The following is a 25,577-nucleotide window of genomic DNA, read 5'->3' as shown; positions in this document are numbered from 1 at the left end:
ATAGCATAAACAGACCTAAGTCTTAGTAAAGTAAAGGCTGATTGGATTTGCTATATATTCAAATACTCAAAATTTCAAATGCTGAAACAAATCTACTCAGAAATCTATAAGGTATTGGAAGAAGTTGGTAGAGTAAATTGTAGGGTCCACGTTACAAAATTTTATTTCATTTGTCCCAGTAGAGTAAAATTAAAATGCTTAATGATTTTTTATGCTGTGTCATTTATAGAATTAAAAATATCTATAAGGAATGATAAGCTTTTTTCCATAGGCAAATTAAAAAATATAATTCAATTACATTGTGAGTAGAATTGTTTTTACAATGGTAAGAATGGTAATGAATTTTAAAGTGGCAAAAATTCTTGAATAATTTAGCAAGCCCTTTTAGTTACAAGGAAAGGCTTTAATAAAACGTGTCATTAAATATTCTTGATACCATTGTCAAAGTGAAAGTAATGACTAATTTTGATATTTTTAACGATGTTTTCTATAATACGGTATTTTAATAAGATCAAACACTCATTCTTAACTAATTGGATCATATTTGTGGAATAATTGGTAAAATGCCAAGAATCTGGATATTCTAAAATCAGTTAAGGATTGTAATTGGAGAAATTTACAAGTGCACATTTTTTTTTTTTTTTGTATTTCATTGTTATCTTAACAGGATAATGTATTTTTTCTGGTTTTGAATCTAATATAAAGCATCAAGAAACCCTTATAGGATTTTGCTACCATTGAGACCTAAAAAATTCTTATGTCTAATAAGTTATTGCCATCTGGTTTAAAAATATATTGAGAAAATGTGTAATATGTACTAAGTAAATGGTATTCATTTTCAGGAAGTTTTTCTAATGTGTCTAATTTATGTTGCTATGAGGGATTAGGCTACTCATTTGCAAAAAATGATTTTACCTATATCTGCTTCTATTTTGAGTCCTTTAATTATTTTTCCCCCAAATTTTTATTTTGAAAAATTTCAAATCTACAGGAAATTGTCAGAATAGTACAATGAACCCCTATATATCCTTTACCTGGGTTCACCAATTTAAAGAGTTTGCCGCATTTGTTTTACCTCTCATATTTCCCCTCTCTTTCTCTTCTCTTCTCTCTCTCTCTCTCTCTCTCTCTCTCTCGGTTTGAAAGTAATTCCAGAAAATCATTAAAATTTCACTCCTAAATGCTTCAGATCACTTAACTGAAGAAAAGACATTCTTCTATATCACCACATGATAATATCATACACAGTCAACAATAACATATCATTTAATATACAATCTGTATTCAAGCTACCAAAAATGTGTTTTAGAGCTCTTTGTAATCCAGTATCCAAGTAAGCTTCCTGTATTGCATTTAGTTATTTTCTTTAGTTCTTTTTAATCCAGAATATTCCCTCCATCTTTTGTTTTGTTTTTTAGGAGTCCAGGCAGTTTTCTTATAGAATGTCCCACATGTTGGGTCTGTCTGAGCATTTTCTCGTGATTAGATTCAGTTTAAATATTTTTGGCAACAAGACAATACAGGTGATGTGGTTGAGTCCTTTAATTCTATAGCTAAATAGCAAGTCTTTGTTATTAATTTAGAGAAAAATGGTTCAAAGTTGAAATAGTGACCATTCTTTTTATTTAAGATCTGTTTTGAATTTGGTTTTCATTCCCAAATTCACCTAAAACAATGTGCCTAACAATATGTACTGTGAAAATGAAATCAGCATAGCATTTAGTGAACTCATAAAAAATAGTTATTTATAGCCAAATATTAAAGATTCATTTAATTATCATTTCCCAAGATTATTATGGATGTTTCACATTGCCATTATACATGAAAAAAATGAATATTATATGAATGATGATTGTTTTTCTCAATGAAATAATTTGCTTTTATTATTGTAATTATTTTTTAAAAATCACATGTTGCAACTATTCTTGGCATATTATAGATCAGCTAAATAAACTGAAATGTACATTTCAGGTGTTAATATAGGATACCAACAATAGCATTATATAATATGAAGTTCATTTATTTCTGAATTTTATTAGACACTGATATTGTATATTTTATTATTTGTGCTCAAATTTCAGTGTATGTGTAATTTTGCAGATAGCTTTGATTTTTTTTCTATTTTTCAGATCTCCACTAAATCCTGTTTTGGGTTTGACCTTTGAGCGAGTGACTGCATTTGCCAGAGGTGGCATCATAGTTGCATATAAGACCTTTTTGGATCCTAATGCTGTTCTGCTACCTGGATGTGACAGGTAAATTAACAAGTGTTCAGTTAAAGTGATCTGAATCACCTAATTCAGTACTTTCCAGAGTGAGAAATTTGAAACACTGAACAGGATTATTTGAATAATCTTAAATAAGCAATTATTTATTTTGACTTATTTCATGGTATAATGAGGTACTGCCTAAAAGACTTGCCATTAACTTTCTTTAGTTTTAAAAAAAGTATATGGGGCAATGAACAGAATATAGGTTTAGCTTTGCAGAAGTAATAATTTTCTTTGCAATGTAAAAGCTTTTTTTTAGTGGTTATTTCTAAACTAATCATTTTAAATGGAACCTTTAAAATATAAAATAATATGTTCTCTGCACATCTTATCTGATGATGATAAAGTTAAAACAAGCAATGTGCTGGAGGCTTGGTGGGACGATGAAAAGAAGACTAGAGCAAGAATTAGGCATCTCGCCTCATCTCTGCTCCTGATTGTCCAAGAGCAGATTTCTTATCTGTAAATAACAAAAACTGGTATTTACTGAGTGTTAACCATAGGTCAGGCATAGTTATAATGAATTGGGTAAGAATTGATTTAACCCTCGAAACAATTATTTTAATCCCATTATTCCCTATTACTCTACTATTACTCCATTTTTTAAATTTCAAAGTATTAATATTATGGGGGTACAAATATTTCTGGTTACATGAATCACTTTTATAATGCTTGAGTGACGGTTATAAGTGTGCCTGTCATCCAGATAGCGTTCATTGTACTATTGATTATCACCCATCTCCTTCTCCCTCCTCCCCACTGCTTGATTTCTGTTGAATTTTACTTCTCTCTATGTACATGTGTACTCATTGGTTAGTTCCAATTTAATGGCGAGTACATGTGGTGTTTGTTTTTTGATTCTTTAGATAGTTCACTTAAGATAATGGTCTTCAGTTCCATCCAAATTGTTGTAAAAGGCATTAAGTCATCCTTCTTCATGGCTGAGTAGTACTTCATGGTATACATATACCACATTTTACTAATCCATTCATGAACTGACGGGCACTTGGATTGATTCCACATCATTGCATATGTGAATTGTGCTGCAATAAACATTTAAGTGCAGGTGTCTTTTTGACAAAATGACTTATTTTCCTTTGGGTAAATACCCAGTAGCGGGATTACTGGATCAAATTTTTCAAAGATAGAAACCAAGGCACAAAATGGTGAAGTAATTTGCCCAAAGTCACACAGCTGGTATGTGATAGAGCCAGGATTCTAACCTAGATTATCTGTTTTAAGGACCTGAGTGCTTAACCAGTATCTAGCACTGTCCAATAAAACTTTCTATGATGGTGTGTATTTAGTTCATGTAGTCCTTAATTTTGTTTCCCCAGGTGCAATGAATACTGTTTTCCCTAAGTATAACAATGTGAAGCTGCCCTTATTGAATGCAAACTAATTTTATTAGATAATTTATTTAATTGTTGCACTCCATTTGAATTTTCTTACTATCCTCTGAAATGGATCATTTGAAATCTTTCTTTCTTTCTTTTTTTTTTTTGAGACAGAGTCTCCCTCCATCACCCCAGGTAGAGTGCAGTGGCATCATCATAGCTCACTGCAACCTCAAACTCCTGAGCTCAAGCAATCCTCCTGCCTCAGTCTCCTAAATAGCTGGGACTACAGGCCATATGAACACAACTGGCTAATTTTTCTTTTTTTTAGAGATGGGGGTCTCACTCTTGCTCAGGCTGGTCTCCTGAGCTCAAGCGATCCTCCTTTCTCAGCATCCCAGAATCCTAGAATTACAGGCGTGAGCCACCGTGCCCAGCCAAACAAATCACACCTGAAATCTTAATGTATTTTTCATTTGTATTTCTCAGAGTATTGATAAAAATTTCCATTACCAGTCCCAGAACTGGTTTCTGTTGAATAGCATGCTGTATGGTACGTCCTAACTTATCCATGTTAAGCCAGGTAATTTTTTTAGGATGAGGGTTGGGTCCCTTTTAAGATAAATGATTTGGCTGAATTAAGAACAAAACCCAGCCTCTCCAGTTTGGTTTGTTCATGTACCAGTGAGACTGTGATGCCTCCTAAGGCTCTCTTAAAAATCAAACTAGCATTTTTAACACAACCATTACAAGTATAAAAACATCCTTTATTATTCATAGTCTAGTATATGTAAAATATAAATTTAACAACCAAGATGGTATCCACTACAAGTAATTCTGTAAGATTGAAAAGTGTTGTTTGTTTTTTCTATTAATAATTAGGCATGAAATTTCCCAATATCATAAATAATTGCAGGGTAAAATTTTAAAGCCTTTCATTTTCCTTATAGATACTAAGGCACTTTACAAATTTCTATTTAAAAAGATTATGAACTATACATTGTTTTTTTTCTCTCATTAGTAGAGTATAAGATGCATAAATTTTTATACTAGTAAAGAGCATTATAATTAAATGCATATTATTCTAACAAAAATAATTAAATATTTTACTTTTCTTAGTTGGGAAGTTTGTGAGGGATTTCCAATTAATTTTAACTACACCAGTCAACAGATACCTGAGCAGTTTGAAAAGGTGGACTTGGAGAATCATTTTCTACAGAACAAGGTCAGATTTTATTTGTTATATTTAATAAGGTGCATTTTATGTATTGGACACTCAGTCAATATATGGTGACTGAGTAGGTATTTATGAAAGCTGTTTTTAAAACAATAAATAAACGATAAATTACTTTTACAAGTGTTGGGGCAAGTATTATTCTTTACTTCCTGTTTATTAAGCACTTCAAAACTGAAGCAATATATAGCATTCCTACTTGAAAAATTTCTACCTGAATTATGTAACTTAAGTTCTATTGTTTGGCGTGTTTTCTTTGTACCAGCTATATTAAAAAGTTGGAGTTGTTTGAGAAAGTCTTTAGGATGGCTGTTATCTTTCTGTATTTTAATATCTGATCTATTTGCTCTAAGGTCAATGTATCTAAGGAACAGGAGTTCTTTAGAAAACTCAACTCATGGTTACCCAATCCAGGAAGTTTATTTATCAGTTCACACTTAGAAATTTATCCTTCCAGTGAATAGTTTTCTTTTTTCCCTCCAGCTGAACTGTTAAAGGCATTTTAAACATGTTGTCAAAGAAGAAATAATTCTTTTGTTTTTCTTAGCTGGCAAACTCTGTGTAAGATTGTTCATTTCAGCTGCATAAGCTTTAGTTTTTGAGCAAATTAAATCAAAACCAAAAGGCATCCACAGAGATAGAGATGCCCAAAGACAGTAAGACTTGCTATCAACCAGACCCTTTATTTCCAAGATACAATGCAAAAGGCTCATTGCCCCAACTTTCTCTTTCTAAATTTCTCAATGCTACCCATTCAGTGTCTTTATTAATCAAAATTTATACTGAAAATATTGGTTGTTTCAAGGAATATATGAGTCTAATACTGTAATTATAAAAATAGAATCAAATAAATATTTCTAATCCTGTATATTTTTATGCAGATTTGGAAAATAAAAATAGAATGGTATACTAATTAATGCCTTTTATATTTTACATTCATATGACATTAAAATTTATTTACCATAGGTCTGATCCTGTTGTTAGGTTTTTGCGGTGGTGTTATTATCCTACTTAAATTTGTGTGCCTAGCTATTGCCTACTGAAGTTCCAAATTCTCATCTGGCCTTCATTGATCTCCATGATTCTCCTCCAGTCTACTCCCACTCTCAATTTACCCTTCCAATCTTCTCCTCTTCTTGATCCTCTGTGTACCCTGTGTTATAATCAGAGTTAATAAATTGTGTGCCAAAACATGCTTTTCACTTTAGTATAGTTGTGCCATGGCTTGTGTTGCTCTTTGCCTGAGACATACCGCCAGCCATTACCATTCCTTTCCTCTTAAGGCTTTATTCAACTTCCTCTTCTTCCATGAAGCCTTCTCAGATCCTCCAGAGAGAATTAATCTGTAATTATTTTGTGTTCTCAGAACTCCTTTTTGCCCTTTAAAAATTGTTCTTAGAGTTTGTGTTTGGGGATAGCATTTGCTTTAGTGTCTTTCTCTTCCACTAACCTGGAATTTTTTGGGCACAGACATTATGTCTTACTCATCTTTGTATTCTTAAGTGCTAGCACAAAGTCTTGAATGTAGGGCAAGAGCACAATATGTTTTTGATGAATGGATTTTTTTTGTTTGTTTGTTTAGCCGTAACCTATGTTTCAAGGCTGACTATTCTCTAATATGTTCTTTGTGTGTTAGCCAAGCCAGATCATTCATTTGTTGTTTTCTGAAAGCACTCCATGCTTTCTGTTATTATGCCCATATGGATTCCTCTGCCTGGATTTCAATCTTTCTTTCTTTGTCACCACCCCAGCCTTCTCTGTCACCCTTGTGCCATGCCCTAGCACAGAGTCTGGCATATAGTTGGCAGTCAGTAAATGCTGTTGAAACCCTGCCCATGATTTCAGTCCTATCTGACTAGGGCTAGGACTGCTTCATGAAATCTTTGTTTACCCCAACTCCATCCTCAAACCAGATGTGATATTTCTGGCCTCGATACCACCCCCATTGCATCCTTTCTATGCCATTTACAATGACATTGAACTAGATGCTGTTCCTCTTACAACTTTTTTTGCGTGGTCCAAAGTCAACCAGGCTGTAAGTTTGGGCATCCAAATTTGGGGTTACATTGGGGTAGATGTGGGAGAATGGTAGATTCTACCAGGGGTGGTGAAATCAGATCATGAAGGGCCTTAATTCAATGTTAGAGATTCTGATTATTGTTCTGTAGAAAACAAGGAGCCATTGGAAATATTTGAGCAGAGGCAAGATCTGATCTGATCTTTATATTAGGAAGAGAACTCAAGAGATCCTTGTCTTATCTTCCCCGCTAGACTGAAAATTCCTCAAGGGCAAAGGATATCCTAATAATCCTTTTCTATGCCACAATATCTAGATATTCAGAGTTAGCTAAACAGAATTGAGTTTACTAGTTAATGAACTCATTCAACAGAGACCAGCTCAAATCCGAAAAACAATTGGATATCAAAGAGATATCAGAGGAAGGAACCCAAAGGAGGCTTTTCTCTTTGCTTTTATATCAAAGGGGGACTTTACAATGTAACTATATTTTTAAATGTTGAAAAATGAAAAAATAACATTCCACAGTTGTTTTATCACTATTAATTGGTTCTAATGATTTAATGAAAATGAGAAAACACTCATCTTTAAAAAATGTTGGTTCCCTGTTATATTTTTGGAAGAAGAAATTAGTTTTGAACAAAATTTTAGTCCAACTAAAATAGTAGTGTAAGAAAGCAAAAATTTGATAAATTGGCTAGTAAAAAGAAGCTTTCAAAGACAAATGGTTTTCCCTTAGTTATGAAACCTTTAAAATCCTTTCAGAAAAATGTCTCCAATTATTTACAGAGAGGTGATCAGTACATTGGGAATAGTAATTTAATAATCTGAAAAGGAGCACTTTTAAAAATGGATTTAGGCAGAATTGACAGATATCTATAGGGCATTTTATTGTAGAATCTTGCTGCTCATTGAGGTAAAGAAGACACTAAGAGGATTACAGCAGGGTTGAGAAAAGGGAGGCAAAAGCCGATATTTTTGATGCATACGTTTTAAAATTGGCTTGAGGTAGAGATATCAGTGCCCAACCCCTGACTGTTCTTTTAAATCTCTTATTGACAAGTAAAACCTTTCCTACAGAGAAAAATTTGGAACATATAATCCTCATTGGTAATGTGGGAGTCAGATATAACCCTGACAATTACAACCTGTTGCTCTTGTCTCCATTTCAAAAACAGATTTAGAATCTACTACACATTGACAATTTGGCATCTTTCAACAGCTCTCTATTGTTACTTAAATTGGCAACATTTTTAGATTGACTTAGTTTAAGGGCAGTAAAATTACATGTCTCCATGAAATAGATGAGATTTAAACTTCATGGTCGTTAATATAAAAGAAAACATTTCATGAGAAGAATAGCTTGAGGAATGCCTGGTTATGGGAAAATATAGCAGATAAGTGGACTCCAGTGTTTGGCAGGTCATGTATTCTGCCAAAATGAGAAGGAAACTTATTTTGATCCTAGCCTTGGCTTCACAGATGTAGGCAGGACATTACTGACAACTTTCTGTATAGAAACAGCAAGAATAATACCAAGTTATGATTTTAGAATTACAGCATACTAGTAACACGTTAACATGTAAACCCAACAGGTATGGATGCTAGCAGAACAAATGCATAACTGCTGAAGTACTGAATTACTCTGATATTATTATTATTTTTTTAATCACAAAGAGGCTCGGAAAAGGCAAACAATACTTTCCTATTTCTTGACAGAGCAAGGCATTGAGAAATAATATTTTCTATCAATCAGTTATATACTGGGGCAAATACAAAATTTTAGTTTAAATTTTGAACTGATTGCCATTAGCGTATGACACAGGACTTGAAATAAAGTCCCTTCCTTATTTTCAGACCAATAACTAAGAGCTATTTGAAGACTGCACACCTAGATCTTAGATGTTTTGCCTTGTTTGGTTGCATAATTATGCATTTGCTGATATTTTCTGCTTTCAAACTTTTCCATTTCTTGGCCTTAGTGGTGGGTGGACTGATCTGCTATAAAGTTAGAGAGTGGAAACAATGAGAGGGAACAGCAAGGACATGAGGAAAGAGATTTATATAACATTTCTTATAGTGTGACTTCTATTTGTGTATAATATTATTAAACTTGGCCCTAAATGCATTATCAAAAGTGAAAATCTTATAAACTTTATATGTAGTAAACAATTTATTTGGAATGAAGGTTGTGACTTATAAGCTGCTTCTTTTAAGAAAAATTTCATTATCTGGTGTTCTGTTCCTTAGTAGATCTGTAAGGGAAGATTGTTAATGGTTTTCTTCTTATTCTGAATTTGCACACAAATATTGACAGCTACTCCACCTTTGTTAGTCATTTGGGAAGAAAAATTAAACTAGTACTTTTAACTGGCCGAGCATGTGTGTGCATCATTTTTAACATTTGGTGAAGAGTGAAGGGGTCCTTTGTCTCTGACAGCACAGTTTATTCAGACAAGCAAATTTATAACGGTCATTTAAGGAAAGGATGTATATAAGAATTCAAAAGAATAAAAGAGAATTCCTGTTTTGATTCTCAGCAGGACTTAAAAAGGTTTTCTAATGACATATATGATAGTATGTATTTAGATACCAGTCTCAACCTAAATGCTTTTATATGCATGTGCCTGTGCACACCCACACATGTGCACACACATATGCACACATACATATATGTGGTGTATTATGTTACAAATTGTCAGATAACTTATTTTTCTTAAGTCCAACTTTCACAGTTTTCAACTTCCTACCTTCAGAAATGTTTGATCTAATGCTAAGCTATCAGATTGAATTAAAAAGGTGAAGTCACAGAAGAAAACTTTAATGGCCATTGTCAGTTTTAAGCATATTAGAACACCAGACTTGGCAGAAAATTTTTTTTTTTTTAGTAACACAAAATGAAGCTGAGTTAGTGGGCCTGGCTGTGTCTGCTCTATATAGAATCACTTGGGAACTGTCCAGCAAAATATCTCTTGAAGAACAGCATGGTGTTAATACTGGGTGCCAGCCCAAGTCAGAGACAAAGGACCCCTTCGCTCTACACCAATAAGCCAACTGTTAAAAGATTAAACCATGTTGTGGAGATAACAAGAATTTAGGCGCTGGCAGCAGGTGCTGTACAAAGAAGCAGTTGGCAATATGCTTCTTCTGTCTGACTAATTTCAGTCAAAACAATCTTCTGCCCAGTTGCAGAGGGGAGTTTTGAGTGTGATGGCAACTTGGAGTTAGGAGGTTGAGTAAGAGTGTTACTCTAAATGCTGAGTCCTGTGGTGGAAGGATTAATAGAATATACTTTATCATTGTTCCGAAACTGTGGGGGATTCCCCTCCAGAATCTAGTCACTACTGGCTAACTGGGGGAATATACAATCAAAGCACTCTAAGTCAAATCTGTTTATGTGGTGGGGTTGCTGTATTTTTTAAAATTTTCATTTTCACATATTGGAGTCATATAACATTTTCTTCTCTTGAGAAATGACTGCCTTACATTATAGAATAATTACCAAATGTGTTAGTTGTACCCTTGTTATTGCCTGATCACACTTGTGCTATATTGCCTTTTAAATCATCATTTAATTTGAGTATTTATAAAAATAATTTGCTACTCAACAAATATCTAATATTAGCACAGATACAGAATGGACATTTTGATTTTAGAAAATAATTTAAATTGTTATTGAAGTAGCATCATTTTGGGTTTAAAGCATATTAGGTTTAAAGCATAAATTGGCATATTCCTGTAATCATATATAAATAAATACTGGTACTTAAAAACTTAGAGTGATTACTCAGGGAGAGTAATCATATAATTTAGCATATAAGGTTTATTAAGTATGAAGTAATATAATTTCTACAGGTGAGGTGAGTGCCTGATAATTTGACAATCAAGTCTAAATGAGAAATGCTAGAAGGTGCATAGTAACTTTGATGTATGTCATCTGATGAAGAGCATGAGTTGTGTAATCTGAAAAGGAATGCAGGAGACATGGATGCCGATGTCTCCCCCTTCAGTCCCCTCCTGCCCACAACTATCTCTACTCTTAGCTCATATCCTTTATTCTTTTGAGATAATCTTTATTCTTATTACATTTTCTAGATTCCCAACCGTATTCCCTACTTTTGATCCCTCCATTTACAATCCATTATCTCTAGTTTTGCCAGATCAACCTCACACAAATTTGCTGTAAACTAATCCCTCTTGCTTGAATGTTTTCACTGGCTCCCTACTGCCTATCTAACTTCATAGGCTTACACTTGACACTTTGTACAGTTTGGCCAAATTTACTTTTTGAGTCTACCAACAAATCCTAAGACATGTTGATTTAACTTCCTTGCTTTTACTTGAGGTATCTTTTTATTCTTAATTATTCCTGTCAAACTGTCTCCATCCTTCCAGGCCTAATTTACATGTTACAACTTTCAATATGCCCCACTTTTTGGTTATGTCAGCAGAAATGAGCCTACCATTTTTTGCATGCCTATGATAACACTATTTAATCATTCCTATGGAGCTTGACCAGAAAGACAGAAAAAGAGAGAGAGAGAGAGAGAGAGAGAGAGAATGCAAGCATGCTATTGCTTCTACTCTATTGTATATTTCTTTAGGGTAGGAAAAATATTTTATAATATCCCATACCACATAGTCTAAGGTCTTGCATATTAGAGTTGGTGCTCAAGGAATATTGATTGAATTGAATTAAAGGGGTTTGAGCACTACTTTTGAAAATAGACCTCAATCAGAATATATAATGTTCTAAGATAACTTATTTTGGACAAGTGTGTTGAGGAAGGTTAACTTTTAGACTATGCATTAAAAATGCTTAATTCTTCTCATGATGTAGGTGGATCCCAATATTGTCCTTCATGCCTCTGTTTCTATTGGAAAGCAGAATTTCTCAAGTAGTGTAACAAGCAGTGGGACTCAGATAGCGCTGTCGATCCCATGGCCTGCAACCAGTGTGTGGCTGATCACGAAGGTACCTAAGAGTGTCTGCCCTTGCTGAGTGACTTCCCCTTGTTTGCTGCTTCCTGTGCATGAGAGCATGCACATGAGCATACAAGTGCAAGTATTATAAATTGTTGGCTGTTATAAACACTTTCTCTGCTGTTGGTATTGTCTAGCTAGCCCACAGGACTTCTGTAGATCCATAAGTGAGCATTCAATTCACTTTTAGACATCCTGATTATTCATATCTCAGAGTGTATTTAAACCAAGCATAGAGCTTATAATCCACAAACTCGTCATTTTCATGAGATCTGTCTGAATGTCATTTACTTCCACTCCTTAGTCTTTACTACCTTGGCTTCACTGAGCCTGGTGGATTACCACCATATAATGACTTTGCATATGAGTTTAGAAAGGATGTAGTTTTAAAAGAAACCCCTGAATGTAAAATGTGAACAATGACTACCACATTCTATAACACACTTGTATATTGGCAATATTTATTTTTTAAAACATTTTTATTGTATTATTGGATCTGATTTAAATGAGAACATATAATTGCCCTCTCCTTCCCTCGTACTATTGAAATATGTTTTGTAATGTTTTGTAAATGTGTCTTTATGACTGGAAAGAAGTGGTGCAGTTCATATCCATCCTTCTTGTACCTCCCTTTGCCCTCTCTTAATGGGCTGCTTTGCTGCTTCTTAACACTTCTGTGCATGTGAAGTCACCCAGTTAAGTTGCGGGGAGGGGAGATTGAAATTATTTTCTCAAATGAAATTTTGGATTACTCTGAACTATTGTTCTTTGATTTTCTGAAATTTAAAAACACACATATAAAATAATTAAGATCTAAAGGTAGCAGGGGTATTATTCATTTCATATACCAAAGCAGATTGAGTTTAGATGAGATATTCCTGAAATCTGTTTCCAACCTAAAGACTGTATTAACTATTAGCCCTTTCTACATTGTATTTTGTTTCTGAATTGCTAATAACTCCATTTTGTTGAATATCTACTATGTCAGGCATTATGTCAGGTACCTTATTCACGTTTGTTATATCATTTAATCTTGTAAGAACTCAGCAGAATTTATCATACAGCTGAAGAAACTGAGGTTAGTGGGTAGCAGAGGAAAGATTCTTGGTCTGTCTGACTTCAAAACTCAACCCTTTTAACTGTAATATAAAGTACTCCTCTGTGTTTGACCCATCTATGAACATGATGGAAGTGTTTTAGTCTTAGCATTGCCACTGAATAGCTGTGTGATACCAGACAAGTCCCACGTGGTATCTGGGCCTTAGTCTTCTCATCTGTAAAGAGTTGGTCCTTTCTTAGATCTCATATTCTGTAATTTCATGGTGTTAGAATTTCATGATACCAGAAAACCTGTACTTGTCTAAAATTTCTTCAAAAATAATTGAAATGCATACCACCAGAGTACAGTTTTGCAGTTAATCAGAATCTCTCATGTGACCTTGTGAAAGTTCCTTGGCTGCAGTGAACCACTGTTTTCTTATCTATAAAATGAAGATACCTGCCTTACAAAATTTCTGTGAATATGAAATGAGAAAGCATGTGTGAATTTCCAGCATAGTATCTGGTATACAGAAAGTGCTTAGTAAATGGTGGCTATCTTTCCTTATCCCAAGCAGTTTTTTTTTTTATATGGATGACAAGTTCAAATTAGAATTTTATTCAGTGCTATTGAAACCAAAATTTTTTAGAAAGATTTTTCCTAAGTCATTGTATGTTTCTTTTCTATACCACAAGCCCATGAGAAATAAAAGTTACATGCTAAAAAGGAAATGATTTTTTACTTGATATTCTATTGTGAAAGAAAACAAAAAAAATTTAAAAAGGAAATAATTTAGAAAATCCTTTAAGATTGAACTCCCTCTTCCTCTTTTAAAAATAAATTTTACCTGTTAAGATAGAGAATTTTGCATGCCATAGATCCCTAATAGGTGCAGATAAATTTCTCAGGTGTTGTTACTTATTTAAAATGTTGTATTGATTCACTAAGTTAGAAAATGGTTAAATGACCATTCAAGCAATATGCCCAATTAATTTCCTTGGCAGAAAATCCTAACATTTAAAACAAAAGAAGTTCACAAACCACCTTAAAATGTTTAACCCGTGGTATTTAGACCCAGAGTAAAACTTTAAATTGATACAAAGGTTAAGGATTTGTTTCAATCTTTTCAGTTCACTGCACTTTTTTTTTCTGTGCATACATATTTCAAGTAAGCTCTGTAGTTATAACTATAGCAAGTGACACGTGATGGACCCCAAATCGCTGCACTGTGAAATATGCACAGAAAAAAAGGACAAATGAAGATATCAAGGTCTGTTTTATTTTGCGCTGAACTGTAAAATGCCACCCTTGTTGGACAGAAGATTACTGATTCTGAGCAGGGCTCGCTGACTGCTAAGTTGTGGGTAGTGTTTCACTTTCGGCAACTGTTAATATCCAGGGTTATCCAGGCATAATGACCTCACTATTTGTGACACATTGTTGAATTTTCTGGTTCTTTTAACTTATTTAGACCTTTCTCCCCCCTCTCTATTCATTGGAAGACTGGAATGATCCTGAGCCGAGCAATAACTCAGGGCTGCCTAGCCATTGGTCATCCAATCAGACTCAAGACTGCTGAGGGAACATCACTAGAAGGATATAAATTAATCCTACAGAAAAGGTAATGCTTGTGGGCTATTAATATTTAACTGAAAATAATAAATATTAATTTCAAGAATTATAAATAGTCAAATTGTGATGGCTCTCTGTTTGGATGGGATATTCATTAGGTGTTTAAATTTGTGTTCATAATATCAATGGTAATTTTTTAATTTTAAATAAGCTTGAAAATATATGCCTCTTAGTTTGGTAGTATCTTTAAAATATTTTAAAAAGTGAAATGTTTGACTTCAACATGTACTTATGTTGTAGACAAGGTGCTACTTTATAATTATCAGAATTCTTTTCTTTATATCCATTAGATTGCTAATTTAAAAAATTAAATTTCTCCATCTTCTGAATATGTAATATTGAATTATGAAAAAAAATCACAAAAACAAAAAAATTAATGGCTTGTAAATGTCCATAAGTGTTTTTTTCTAACATGGGAAAATATAGTTAAAAATAAAAAATAAATTTAAAAAATTAACAATGAGGAAGAAAGTTGATTTATCTCTAGTAGTCTGGAAATACTGTTTCCTAGATACTTTCTTTTTTTTTTTTTTCCATTATTGATCTTTTGTTTTCACCTAGTATTGACAAAAACTAGTTCTATTGTACTTCAGGACTTAGAAAGCCAATACCCAACTACTTCTGGTTGGACAGGCAGTTAGGATGTACTAAGGATGAAACCAGAACTAGGGTACTTAAGCATCAGAGAAGCTAATCCAGCCATAAATACAGAAGGAAAATTTTCTCTAACATGCAAAGCACATTGTCCAGCAGATATAAGACTATTGCATAACTATTTAGAGTATGATCTACAGATTCAGATTCCCAGTTATAGATCCCAGCTATACCTCTTTCTCTAACAACAAAAAAACTTGTGAGTCAGATACTATTCTAATTTCTTTATGGTGAATTGTCACATTTAATCCTCACAACTACATGATAAGGTAGGTATCATTATTATCTTTACAGGTGAGGAAATTGAGGTACAGAGAAATTAATCACTTGCTTAGGGTCATACTACTAAGTATTTGGGAAGGAATGCAAACCCAAGCAGTCAGACTCTATAAGACTGAAATTAGACTCTTAGCCACAATACTACACTGCCCGTAAGTTAAAGTTCAGTCAAACCTGTGACTGTCAAGTGTGATAGTAGATACCTCAGTGGATAAGTGAGGTATGTCAAAACTGAGAAACTCAGGAAGATAGGAAAGAAAGACAGTAGCTTGGCATCATGAATATTGGCCAGGGCCAGTAGAGTCCTAAACACATAGTTCCTAAGAAGGGACAGACAACCCTAAAGCAAGTTACAGTTTGATGTGGGGCTATATGTGGAGTGGGTAACAAGATTTCTGGAGAAGAATCAATGCTGTAAACTACAGACACAACAAGCAAGAACTTACAGTGCCAATGTTGATACCAAACCATGTAACATGGAGCTAGAGATGCTTCAGCTCATTTATTCTACATTTATAATAAACAAAAAAATAAATCAATTGTAAGTGACCCAGAAATGACACAGATGATAGAATTACTCGACAGGACATTAAAACAATTGTTTTAACTGTATTTTGTATATTCAAGAAAGTAGAGGAAAGTTTGAATATGTTAAGTAAAAGCATGGAAGATATAAAAAGACACAAATCAAATTTCTATATATGAAAACTACAATGTATGAGATGAAAAATATACTGAACATGACTAATGGCAGATTAGAAATTGTAGAAGAAAATCTTAGTGAACTTGAAAAGATAGCAAAACTATTCACAATAATAACCAAAGAAAAAATATACTGGGGGTGGGGGGAACAACAGAGCAGCAGTGAGATATAAGCAAACTTCATTTGGTCTAATTTCTGAGTATTTAGAGTCTCTGAAAGTCTGAAACAGGGAACAGAAAAATATTGGAACAAATAGTGTCTGAAAAATTTCCAATTTTGTAAGAAACATAACCCACAGAACCAAGATAGTTAACACATTCCAAGCACAAGAAACGTGAATAAACAAAACCAATGTACATTATAGTAAAATTTCTTAAAATTTGTGATAAAGAGAAAATCTTAAAAACATACAGAGAGAAAAGACATTGTGTCCATGAGGAACAAAAATAAGGCTGACAGCAGATTTCTTGTTGGCAACAATGAAAGTGAAAAGACAGTGGAAGAACATCTTTAAAATACTAAAAAGATTTCTATTAATACAGAAATCTTTTTCCAATGAAAATATCTTTAACAATTAAGGAAAAACAAAGGCCTTAGATATTCAGAAGCTGAAAGACTTCATCACCAACAGATCTTTACAATAAGCAGTGTTAAAGGAAGTCCTTCAAGCAGAAGAAAGGTGATACCAGTCAGAAATATAGAACACTAGAAATGATAACTACATAGGTAATATAAAACTCTTATTAATTATTATTTAAATCTCTTTATCAGATGATTGTTTAAAGCAATAGTAATACTGTATTATGGCGATAAGAATATGTAGAAATAAATGTATGCTGGAAATAGCACAAATGCCAATAGACGAGAAGAAAAAAGATTTTTATACTGTTTGTCAATGATATAATATCAATTGAAAGTAGACTGTGATAAGTTAAAGGTATATAACAAATGCAGCAACCACTAAAGTAATATGACAAAAAGTTATGGCTAGCAAGCCAAAAAAGTAGATAAAATGAGATAATAATAATAATTAATTCAAAAGAAGACAGGTGACAAAGGAAAGGAGAACACAGAACAGAAATAGAAAACAAATAAGATGGTATATTTAAAGTCACCTGTATCAATAATCACATTAAATATAAATAAACACCCCATTTAAAAGTCAGTCATTGTTAGATAAAAAAGCAAGATCCATCAATATGCTACCTATGAGAAGCCCACTTTGAATATAAAAGCTTTCTTTGGATTAGTTTTATCATTTTATATATTTTTCCATGCATTAAAAGAGTACATACAATGATAAAACTAATCCAGAGAAAGTTAGAATGGCTATTTTAATATCAAAGTAGACTTCAGTAAAAAGACTATTACTAGGGATAAAGAGGGTCGTTTCATAATGATTAAAGGGTTAATTCATCAAGAGAACATGACAATTCTAAATATTTGTTCACCTAATCACACAACTTCAAAAGATGTGAAGTGAATGCTGATAGAACTGCAATGAGAAAGAGAAAAATTTACAACTGTAGTGAACAATAATAAAAACCTGTTTTAATAATTAATGGAACAAGTAAAAAAAATCTGTAAGGATCCAGAAGACTAGAATGACACTATCTACCAATTTGACCTAATTGATATTTATAGAATAGTGTACCCAACAATAGCAGAAGACATTTTGTTCAAATGCACAGCATAGTAACCAAAAAAGTCTAAAATCTGGCTATGAGGCAAGTATCAATAAATTTAGCAGGATTCAAGAACTATATTCTCTGACCATCATGGAAATCAATAGCAGAAAGCTTTCTAGAAAACCCCCAAATATTTGAACACAAAGTAACACATTTCTAACTAACCCATCAATCAAAGAAGATATCAAAATGGAAATTAGCAAGTATTTTGAACTGAATTAAAATGGAAATACAATATATTAAAATTTGTGGGATGCTGCGAAGTTTTCAAAGGGAAATTTATGTAAATGCTTGTATAATAAAGGAATATAACAAATCAATTACCTCAGCTTCCACTTTAAGAAACTAGAAGGGGCCGGGCGCGGTGGCTCACGCCTGTAATCCTAGCACTCTGGGAGGCCGAGGCGGGTGGATCGCTCAAGGTCAGGAGTTCGAGACCAGCCTGAGCAAGAGCGAGACCCCGTCTCTACTAAAAATAGAAAGAAATTATATGGACAACTAAAAATATATATATAGAAAAATTAGCCGGGCATAGTGGCACATGCCTGTAGTCCCAGCTACTCGGGAGGCTGAGGCAGTAGGATCGCTTAAGCCGAGGAGTCTGAGGTTGCGAGGTTGCTGTGAGCTAAGCTGACGCCACGGCACTCACTCTAGCCTGGGCAACAAAGTGAGACTCTGTCTCAAAAAAAAAAAAAAAAGAAAAAAAAAAAAAAAAAGAAACTAGAAGGGCCAATCAAACCCAAATAAGGAAAAGAAAGGGAATAATAAAAATTAGAGTGGAAATCAATAAAATAGAAAACACAAAAATGAAGAAAAAAATCAATGAAATAAAAAACTGTTTTTTTTAACAGATCAAAGAAATTTATAAACTTCTATCCACATTGTTTAGTAAATTAAAAAAATGGACACAAATCACCAGTATCAGGAGTGAGAGAGGTGACATCACACAGTTATTAAAAGGATAACAAGGGAATATTTTAAATAACTATGTACCAATAAATTTGTCAACTTAGATAATAAGGACCAATTCCTTTAAAGGATACAAACTACCAATGCCTACTCGAAAAAAAAAAAAAAAAATAGGTAACCTGAATAGCCCAGCATCTCTTAAAGAATTGAAATCCTTCCCACAAAGAAAACTTCAGGCCTAGATGACCTCACTAGCTTCACTTGGAAATTCTACTAAACATTTTAGGAAAAATAATACCAATTCTTTACAATCTCATCTTGAAAATAGCAAAAGAGGGAATACTTTCTAACTGATTCTAGGAGGTTAACATTACTCTGATAATGAAAACTAGACAAAGACATTATAGGACAAGAAAATTATAGACCATTATTTCTCATGAATATAAATGTAAAAAATTCTTAACAAAATTTTAGCAAATTGAATACAAAAACATATAAAAAGATATATCATGACCAAGTGGGGTTTATCCCAGGAATGCAAGATCAGTTTAAAAATAATTAACCAAAAATGGATCATAGACCTAAATATAAAACCTAAAACTGTAAATCTGTAAATATTTTAGATGAAAACATAAGGGAAAATGTTTGTGACCTTGTATTAGGAGAAACTTTCTTAGGTATGATATCAAAAGCATGATCTGCAAAAACATAATTGATAAGTTAGACTTCATTAAAATTAAGAATTTCTGTTCTTTGAAAGACAGTGTTAAGAGAATGAAAAGACAAGCCACAGACAAGGTGAAAATATTTCCAAATCATGTGTATTTGCAAAATAGATGTACATACACACACACACACACACACACACACACAGAGCTTAAGAAACCATGGGCAGATAAATGGCTTGAACAGGTACTTTAACAAAGCCAATATACAGTTGACATATGAAAGGACGCTTACATCGTTAATCAGGGAAATGCAAAGTAAGCCTATAATGAAGTATCACTACATATCTGTTAGAATGTCTAATATTAAAAGACTGACCATACCAAGTATTGGTGAGCATATGGAACAACTAGAACACTCATACATAGTTGGTAGAAATAAAAGCGGTTTAGTTACTTTGGAAAACAGTTGGTAGTTTCCTAAATTACTAAACCTTTATCTACCTTATGACCCAGCCACTCTACTCCTAGAAATTTATCCAAAGAAAATGAAAGTATATGTTTATACAAAGACTTGTACATAAATGTTTATAGCAGTTTTATTTCTAAAAGCCAAAAGAAAAAACTAGAAACAACCCAAATGTCCATCCATAGATGAATAAACAATCTATTTAATAGAATATTACCCAAAAATAAAAGGAAATAAAGTCTTGATACTTGCAGCAATATGGATGAATCTCGAAGTAATTATGCTGAAGGAAAGGAGAAAAAACCAAAAAGTATGTATTGTTTGATTCCATTTATATATAATTTTAGAAAGTGCTAACTGATCTAGAGTAATAGAAAGAAGATCAGTGGTTGCCTGAAGATAGGAAGATGGGGAGAGACAGGAAGGAGGGATTACAAAGGTACACAAGGAGATTTGGGAGTGATTTGTTTTGGGTGATGGATGTGGATATATTCATTATCCTGATTGTTGTTGTCAGGTCCAGCTTCTTGGTGGACTGTCGTCCTGGTTCTTTGGCTCCTTGCTTGGAAAATTCACAAGCAGGGCCTGTGTGACAAAGTGACCACAGACAGGAAGCAATTCCACAGAGTTTTATTGCAGAAAAGAAGCTATACAAAGTGAGAGTATGTTCCAGAGAGGAATCGGTCAGTTTCCACAAGCGGAGAAAGACATTGAGGACTCCCAGGTGGTTTCCTTTTATTGGCCTGGTCCACGGGAGGGCATATAGGAGGTGTGGGATGTTGCCAGATGATTGATATACATGATTGACAGGTGTTCTTATAACAAAGTTGCAGCTCCACAGGTGTGTATGACTCAAAACCTCAAGTTCTTGCTCTTTGAGGTTGTTAGCTGCATTTTCCTGCAGTCCTCCCCCTACCTCCACTGGCTTTTACACCCATAGAAACCGCCCTCCTGGCCTGTATCTGCCACCTGCAGATTTGGTCCCTGCCTAACACCATTCCTTTCTGCAATAAAAGCTGTTTGTGTGGAATTGCTTCCTGTCTGTGGTCACTCCCTCACACAGGCCCTGCTTGTGAATTTTCCAAGCAAGGAGCCAAAGAACCAGGACAACAGTCTGCCAGGAGGCTGGACCTGACATTGTGATGCTTGTACAGCTATGTACGTATTTCAAAACTTATCAAATTTTACACTTTAAATATGTGCCTGTCAATTGTACTATATTATACAATATTGTATATCAATTATTTTTCAATAAAACTCTTTCAAAAAGCCTAAAAAAGATACAATAAAATTGATGAGTAGGGAATGACTAAGTGGTTTCTTTAGTCTTCTAAGGCCTTTCTCAGTGGGACAGTTGATCTGTGGCCTCTGTCAAAACGGCAGGTGTTTGGAAGATTATAGCTCTGTGGTCATACTCGTCATGCCCAGGACACTGGATACTGAAAGTAGTACAGCATCTCATCAGCTGATCTGGTCTTAGTCCATTGAGGTGTACTTCCTACTTTGGCCAGGATTGTCATGGAATTGAGTGGGGCTGAAGCTCAAGATTCAGTGTTCTTACTGCCTATAGAAGAGAGAGCATGGGCGAGGAAAGAGATGATAATTAAGAAAAAAAAGAACTGCAGTAAGTTTAACTTTAAAAATCTCTATTTACAAGAAAGGATTTTGTTTAATCTACAAAAGAAGGAAGAAGTGAGGGAGAGAACTTGGGAAAGGAGTAGGATAGGTGGGAGGGAGGGAAGGAGGGAGGAAGGAACTCTATGCATATGAGGATTATTTGCATTTGTATTAATGCAACTTGCCTTTATCTGAGAAACGAAATCCAAGATGTAAGCAAAATAGCAGAAAATTTGGAAAAGTAGAGGTTCTTGCTAACTGTGAAGCTATACTTCGTTTTTTAGAAAGCAGTAAGGACCAAAATTGTTAGAGCTTACCTCACCTCTGGGTATGCACTTTTAAATACATTTATCTTTTCCAGAGCATTTAAAGGAACTGTGTGACTTTTTTTTTTCAGGATAACTATATTTCATTATAAATAACAATAAATATCCTCATGTGACAGCAACTTCTAGAGACAAAATTTGCCTTTTCCTCCTAAGTAGTATAATATGATTTTAACAAAAGCTATAAATCAAGACTAGCCTTTTATATGCTAAAAATAATAGAACTAGCACTTAAAGTGGCAACCTGACAACTCACAAAGAATATTGTAAACATATCATGCCTCATTAGCTCAGATATGTCTCATTTGGTGTTAATCATCTTATTCTTATTCAAAATAGCAAGTGCTCGCAGATAATTTTCCTTTTAATATTTTTTCTGTTGTGCACATCTGACCATCAGTGGATGAAAGGCAAACCAACAATGTCATTATCAAGTGACCTTAGCCATTTCAAAAATCATAAAAAAAAATCTTTCTTTCCGAAAGATATTTTGGACATCTTACAGATAAACCAGTTGAATCAAAGTTATTCTTCAGGCCACCATTTAATCTTGATATTAATTTATTTTTAAGAAATGTGGATATGTAGGATCTGGCCTTTAGTGTTAAACTAAAAAAATTATTAAAGTAACATGTACATACGCAGAGAAGTTATATTATGAAGGTTAAGAACTGGTGACCCATAGATTTTGTTTGGCCTGAATATTATTACAATTTTTTGAATTAGTTGTGAGCCTATAGAAATAGGGATATTTAACACAAAAAGTTACATACTTCTGGCTTTTCTTGAAAAAAATCAGAAGAGTGAGCAGCATGGGACCTGCATTCTCTCATAACACCAATTAGGCAAGAACTGAGTGTTGAGTGTCACCTTTAGATGGAACATATATCCTCTGGTTTGCCATATCTCTACCATTTCCTGTGGCAGCCCTCACACTGGCTCTAGCTGCTTCATGCAATTCTATTACGTGTCTGGCCTATAAAGACTTTTCAATTTACGACCCCTACATGTAGAATCAGTGGACTAATGGACCCACCAAAGGTTTGTAGACTTCCTAAATACAGGGCTGAATTTTCTCTCTTAATGATGATCTATAAAAGAAGTTTCAGAATTTCATGGAAACTTGTCCAATTTTAAATAATCTTTACCATCTTCTTTATTTCAATCTTAATCTTTCAGCTATGCTTTTTTGCATCCACTTTTTTTTTGCTGAGTATGTCTTACTGGAAATGGGGTGACAGCTGGCCAACATTTACCAGACTAGGTTAAAAACACACATTGCTTTAAGGACACCTTTAAATACAGCTGAGTGTAGCTCTATGATGCTAGAGAACAGGAACAGACAGAAGTAATATTCACACGTATAGATAACACCATTAGAAATGTCAGCATCAAACAGAAAATTGTCCATGTGTAACTTACAGTATGTGGATTGCTGAATGAAATTTGTCACTGTTCTTACTATATTAAGAATTGTGGAGAGGAAATGCCTTTTCCCCCATCCTTTATGTAGATTCTACTTTTGGCCCAGGTAGCTTTGGTAGACACCAGAGCCATTTGAGGCTGCCTAGGAAAACAAATTTGTGATCATGAAGCATGATGGTCATCCTCCTTATGGTCAACTAGGAAATGATGAGCATTAGCCTATGAAATTTCCCCCAAACAGAACTGTGGCCATGGACTGCCTTCTTGCCTCCACTGTCTGACAAATGGAATATTTAAAAGAATACATACATATATGTATCAATATACACACATACTACAAACACACACATATATATGCACTGATATATATGTATCAATCTCTATATCTATCCTATTGATGTCTATATTTATATCATCTATATAGACATGTATATGCATTCAGGCTCAATGGCTCGATGGGGTTACAATTAGCAAGCTTCCCAGGACAGACAGTTCTCAGTTCCCTCACTTGTAAAATGAGCATAAAACTGAATAGTCTTGGAAGTCATACGTTTTCCAAATCACAGCACTGCATAGTATCCAAATAGGAACTGGAACCTGGAATGTCTGACTTTCAGCTCAGCACCTGCTCAATTAGATTGGAAAAGTATAATGCAAGTTATTTTGTGTAACTTGAAGATTGTAAATGGAGTTGATATTTTAGTCTTGCTGATTATAATCTGACATAATCACAGTGACTTAATATACTTTGATACAATTATAAATGTTTTTATACAATTAATTATATTAAAATCATCACTATGTAGTTTCATACTATAACAACTTCTCCTGAGGTACTAAGGCAGTTAATATTTCAAGCACTGAATGAAGAAATAACAAAAACAATATTCCTTATCTTTAAGGCTGTCAATCTCAAGCTTAGAACTACATTCCTTTTTTAAAAAAATTAAAAGGGTGATTGCTATAATGCCTTGATGGAAATGTGTTTGGTTGTGATAAAATTTAGATCATTTTATTGTATGTGAGTTATGACTCAGTGCAATGTAGTTAGTTGCAAAGAAGTAAGGATTCTAAAGAGCATCTACTTCAAACCCCTCTTTAATAGTGGTAGTGGTGCTGGTGGTAGCAGTGGTTTGGATAATACTAATGTCATTATTATTATTATAAGAAATCCGAAGGCCACCAGGGACTAACTGATCTACTAAAGGTCATATATCTAATTAATATAATATCCAGGACTAGAACTCAGATCTCTCAACCTTAATTCAGCATATGTCATGATATTTATGGTTGATTCTTAGAGGAAATACTACTCCTTTATTTTCCCCTCCTTTTCTCATTGTGGATGTTGTTATTGTTATTTTTTTAATTTTTTTTTTTGTTTTTAAATCTTTTTAGCTTGGTGCTTGTTGATCAACAAGAGGAAAGTATGACATCATTCTCTAAATTGGTCTCACATCAACATCATTGCATATTGCATCTAAATTTGATTTTACACATAAAATGTCTTGAAAAATAAACAGATGCTCTTTTGTGTGTAGAAATTTTATTTCTTGAAGAAGTTATTATAAATTAGAATGATACCTTCTTATGCAGCTGAACTTGATACTTCAAAAGATTTTTTTTTATAACTTTCGTAAAATTTAAAGGTAACATTTATAGATATAAATGGAGTCCAAACAAGATTACTACCAGCAAGCTCCCAGGACTTGAAGATGATATAAAACTACATGTTTTTAGTAAAATTTCCTAGGCAAATATATACTTGGACAGAATTGAAGCTGTGATAAAACTTGATAAATGCTAGTAAATTTGTATTTCTTTCAAAATTATTTCTTATTTTCTTAATAAAGGTATAATTTATGTTCTTTAGCCACCTGCCAAGGAGATCTTTTAAATCTCCTATACAGCCATACATTAAATTTAAAACATTTTTCATGATGGACTTATTATTAATTTTTAGGGTACTAACATTCTGACATTTTATTCACATATTTATTTATTCAAAGATATCCTTAATCTCCTATAATTTGCCAGGCACTGTGATTAGCTCTGAGGACATACATGGTCTCTGACCTTATATAGTTGTCAGTCTGGTGGGAAACTTTTCTGTCAAGTTATTCTTGAGAAAAGAGGCCATAAATTCAGAAAGTCACCTCTCACAAAAATCAAATCACGGTGGATAACAGACTTAAACCTTAGGCGTGATACAATCAGAATTCTAGAAGAAAATGTAGGAAAGACTCTTACAGACATTGGCCTAGGCAAAGAATTTATGAAGAAGACCCCCAAGGCAATCACAGCAGCAACAAAAATAAATGAATGGGACA

The 25,577-nt window shown here is 33.7% G+C and overlaps 1 protein-coding gene across 2 annotated transcripts in view; it reads left to right on the top strand.

The window, feature by feature from the left end:
- Window positions 1-25,577, top strand: part of DCDC1 (doublecortin domain containing 1) — a 376,416-nt gene that overhangs the window by 189,880 nt on the left and 160,959 nt on the right. For both annotated transcript variants that reach the window (XM_069469763.1, XM_069469762.1), the window contains exons 12-15: window positions 2,130-2,255; window positions 4,727-4,832; window positions 11,699-11,833; window positions 14,383-14,501. In XM_069469763.1, the coding sequence (XP_069325864.1) occupies window positions 2,130-2,255; window positions 4,727-4,832; window positions 11,699-11,833; window positions 14,383-14,501 (486 nt within the window). The remainder of the gene's footprint in view (window positions 1-2,129; window positions 2,256-4,726; window positions 4,833-11,698; window positions 11,834-14,382; window positions 14,502-25,577) is intronic.

This window comes from Eulemur rufifrons, chromosome 6 (assembly GCF_041146395.1).
Source record: "Eulemur rufifrons isolate Redbay chromosome 6, OSU_ERuf_1, whole genome shotgun sequence".
In the NCBI taxonomy this organism is placed as follows: domain Eukaryota; kingdom Metazoa; phylum Chordata; class Mammalia; order Primates; family Lemuridae; genus Eulemur; species Eulemur rufifrons.
This window is presented reverse-complemented; position numbering and strand designations above follow the sequence as displayed.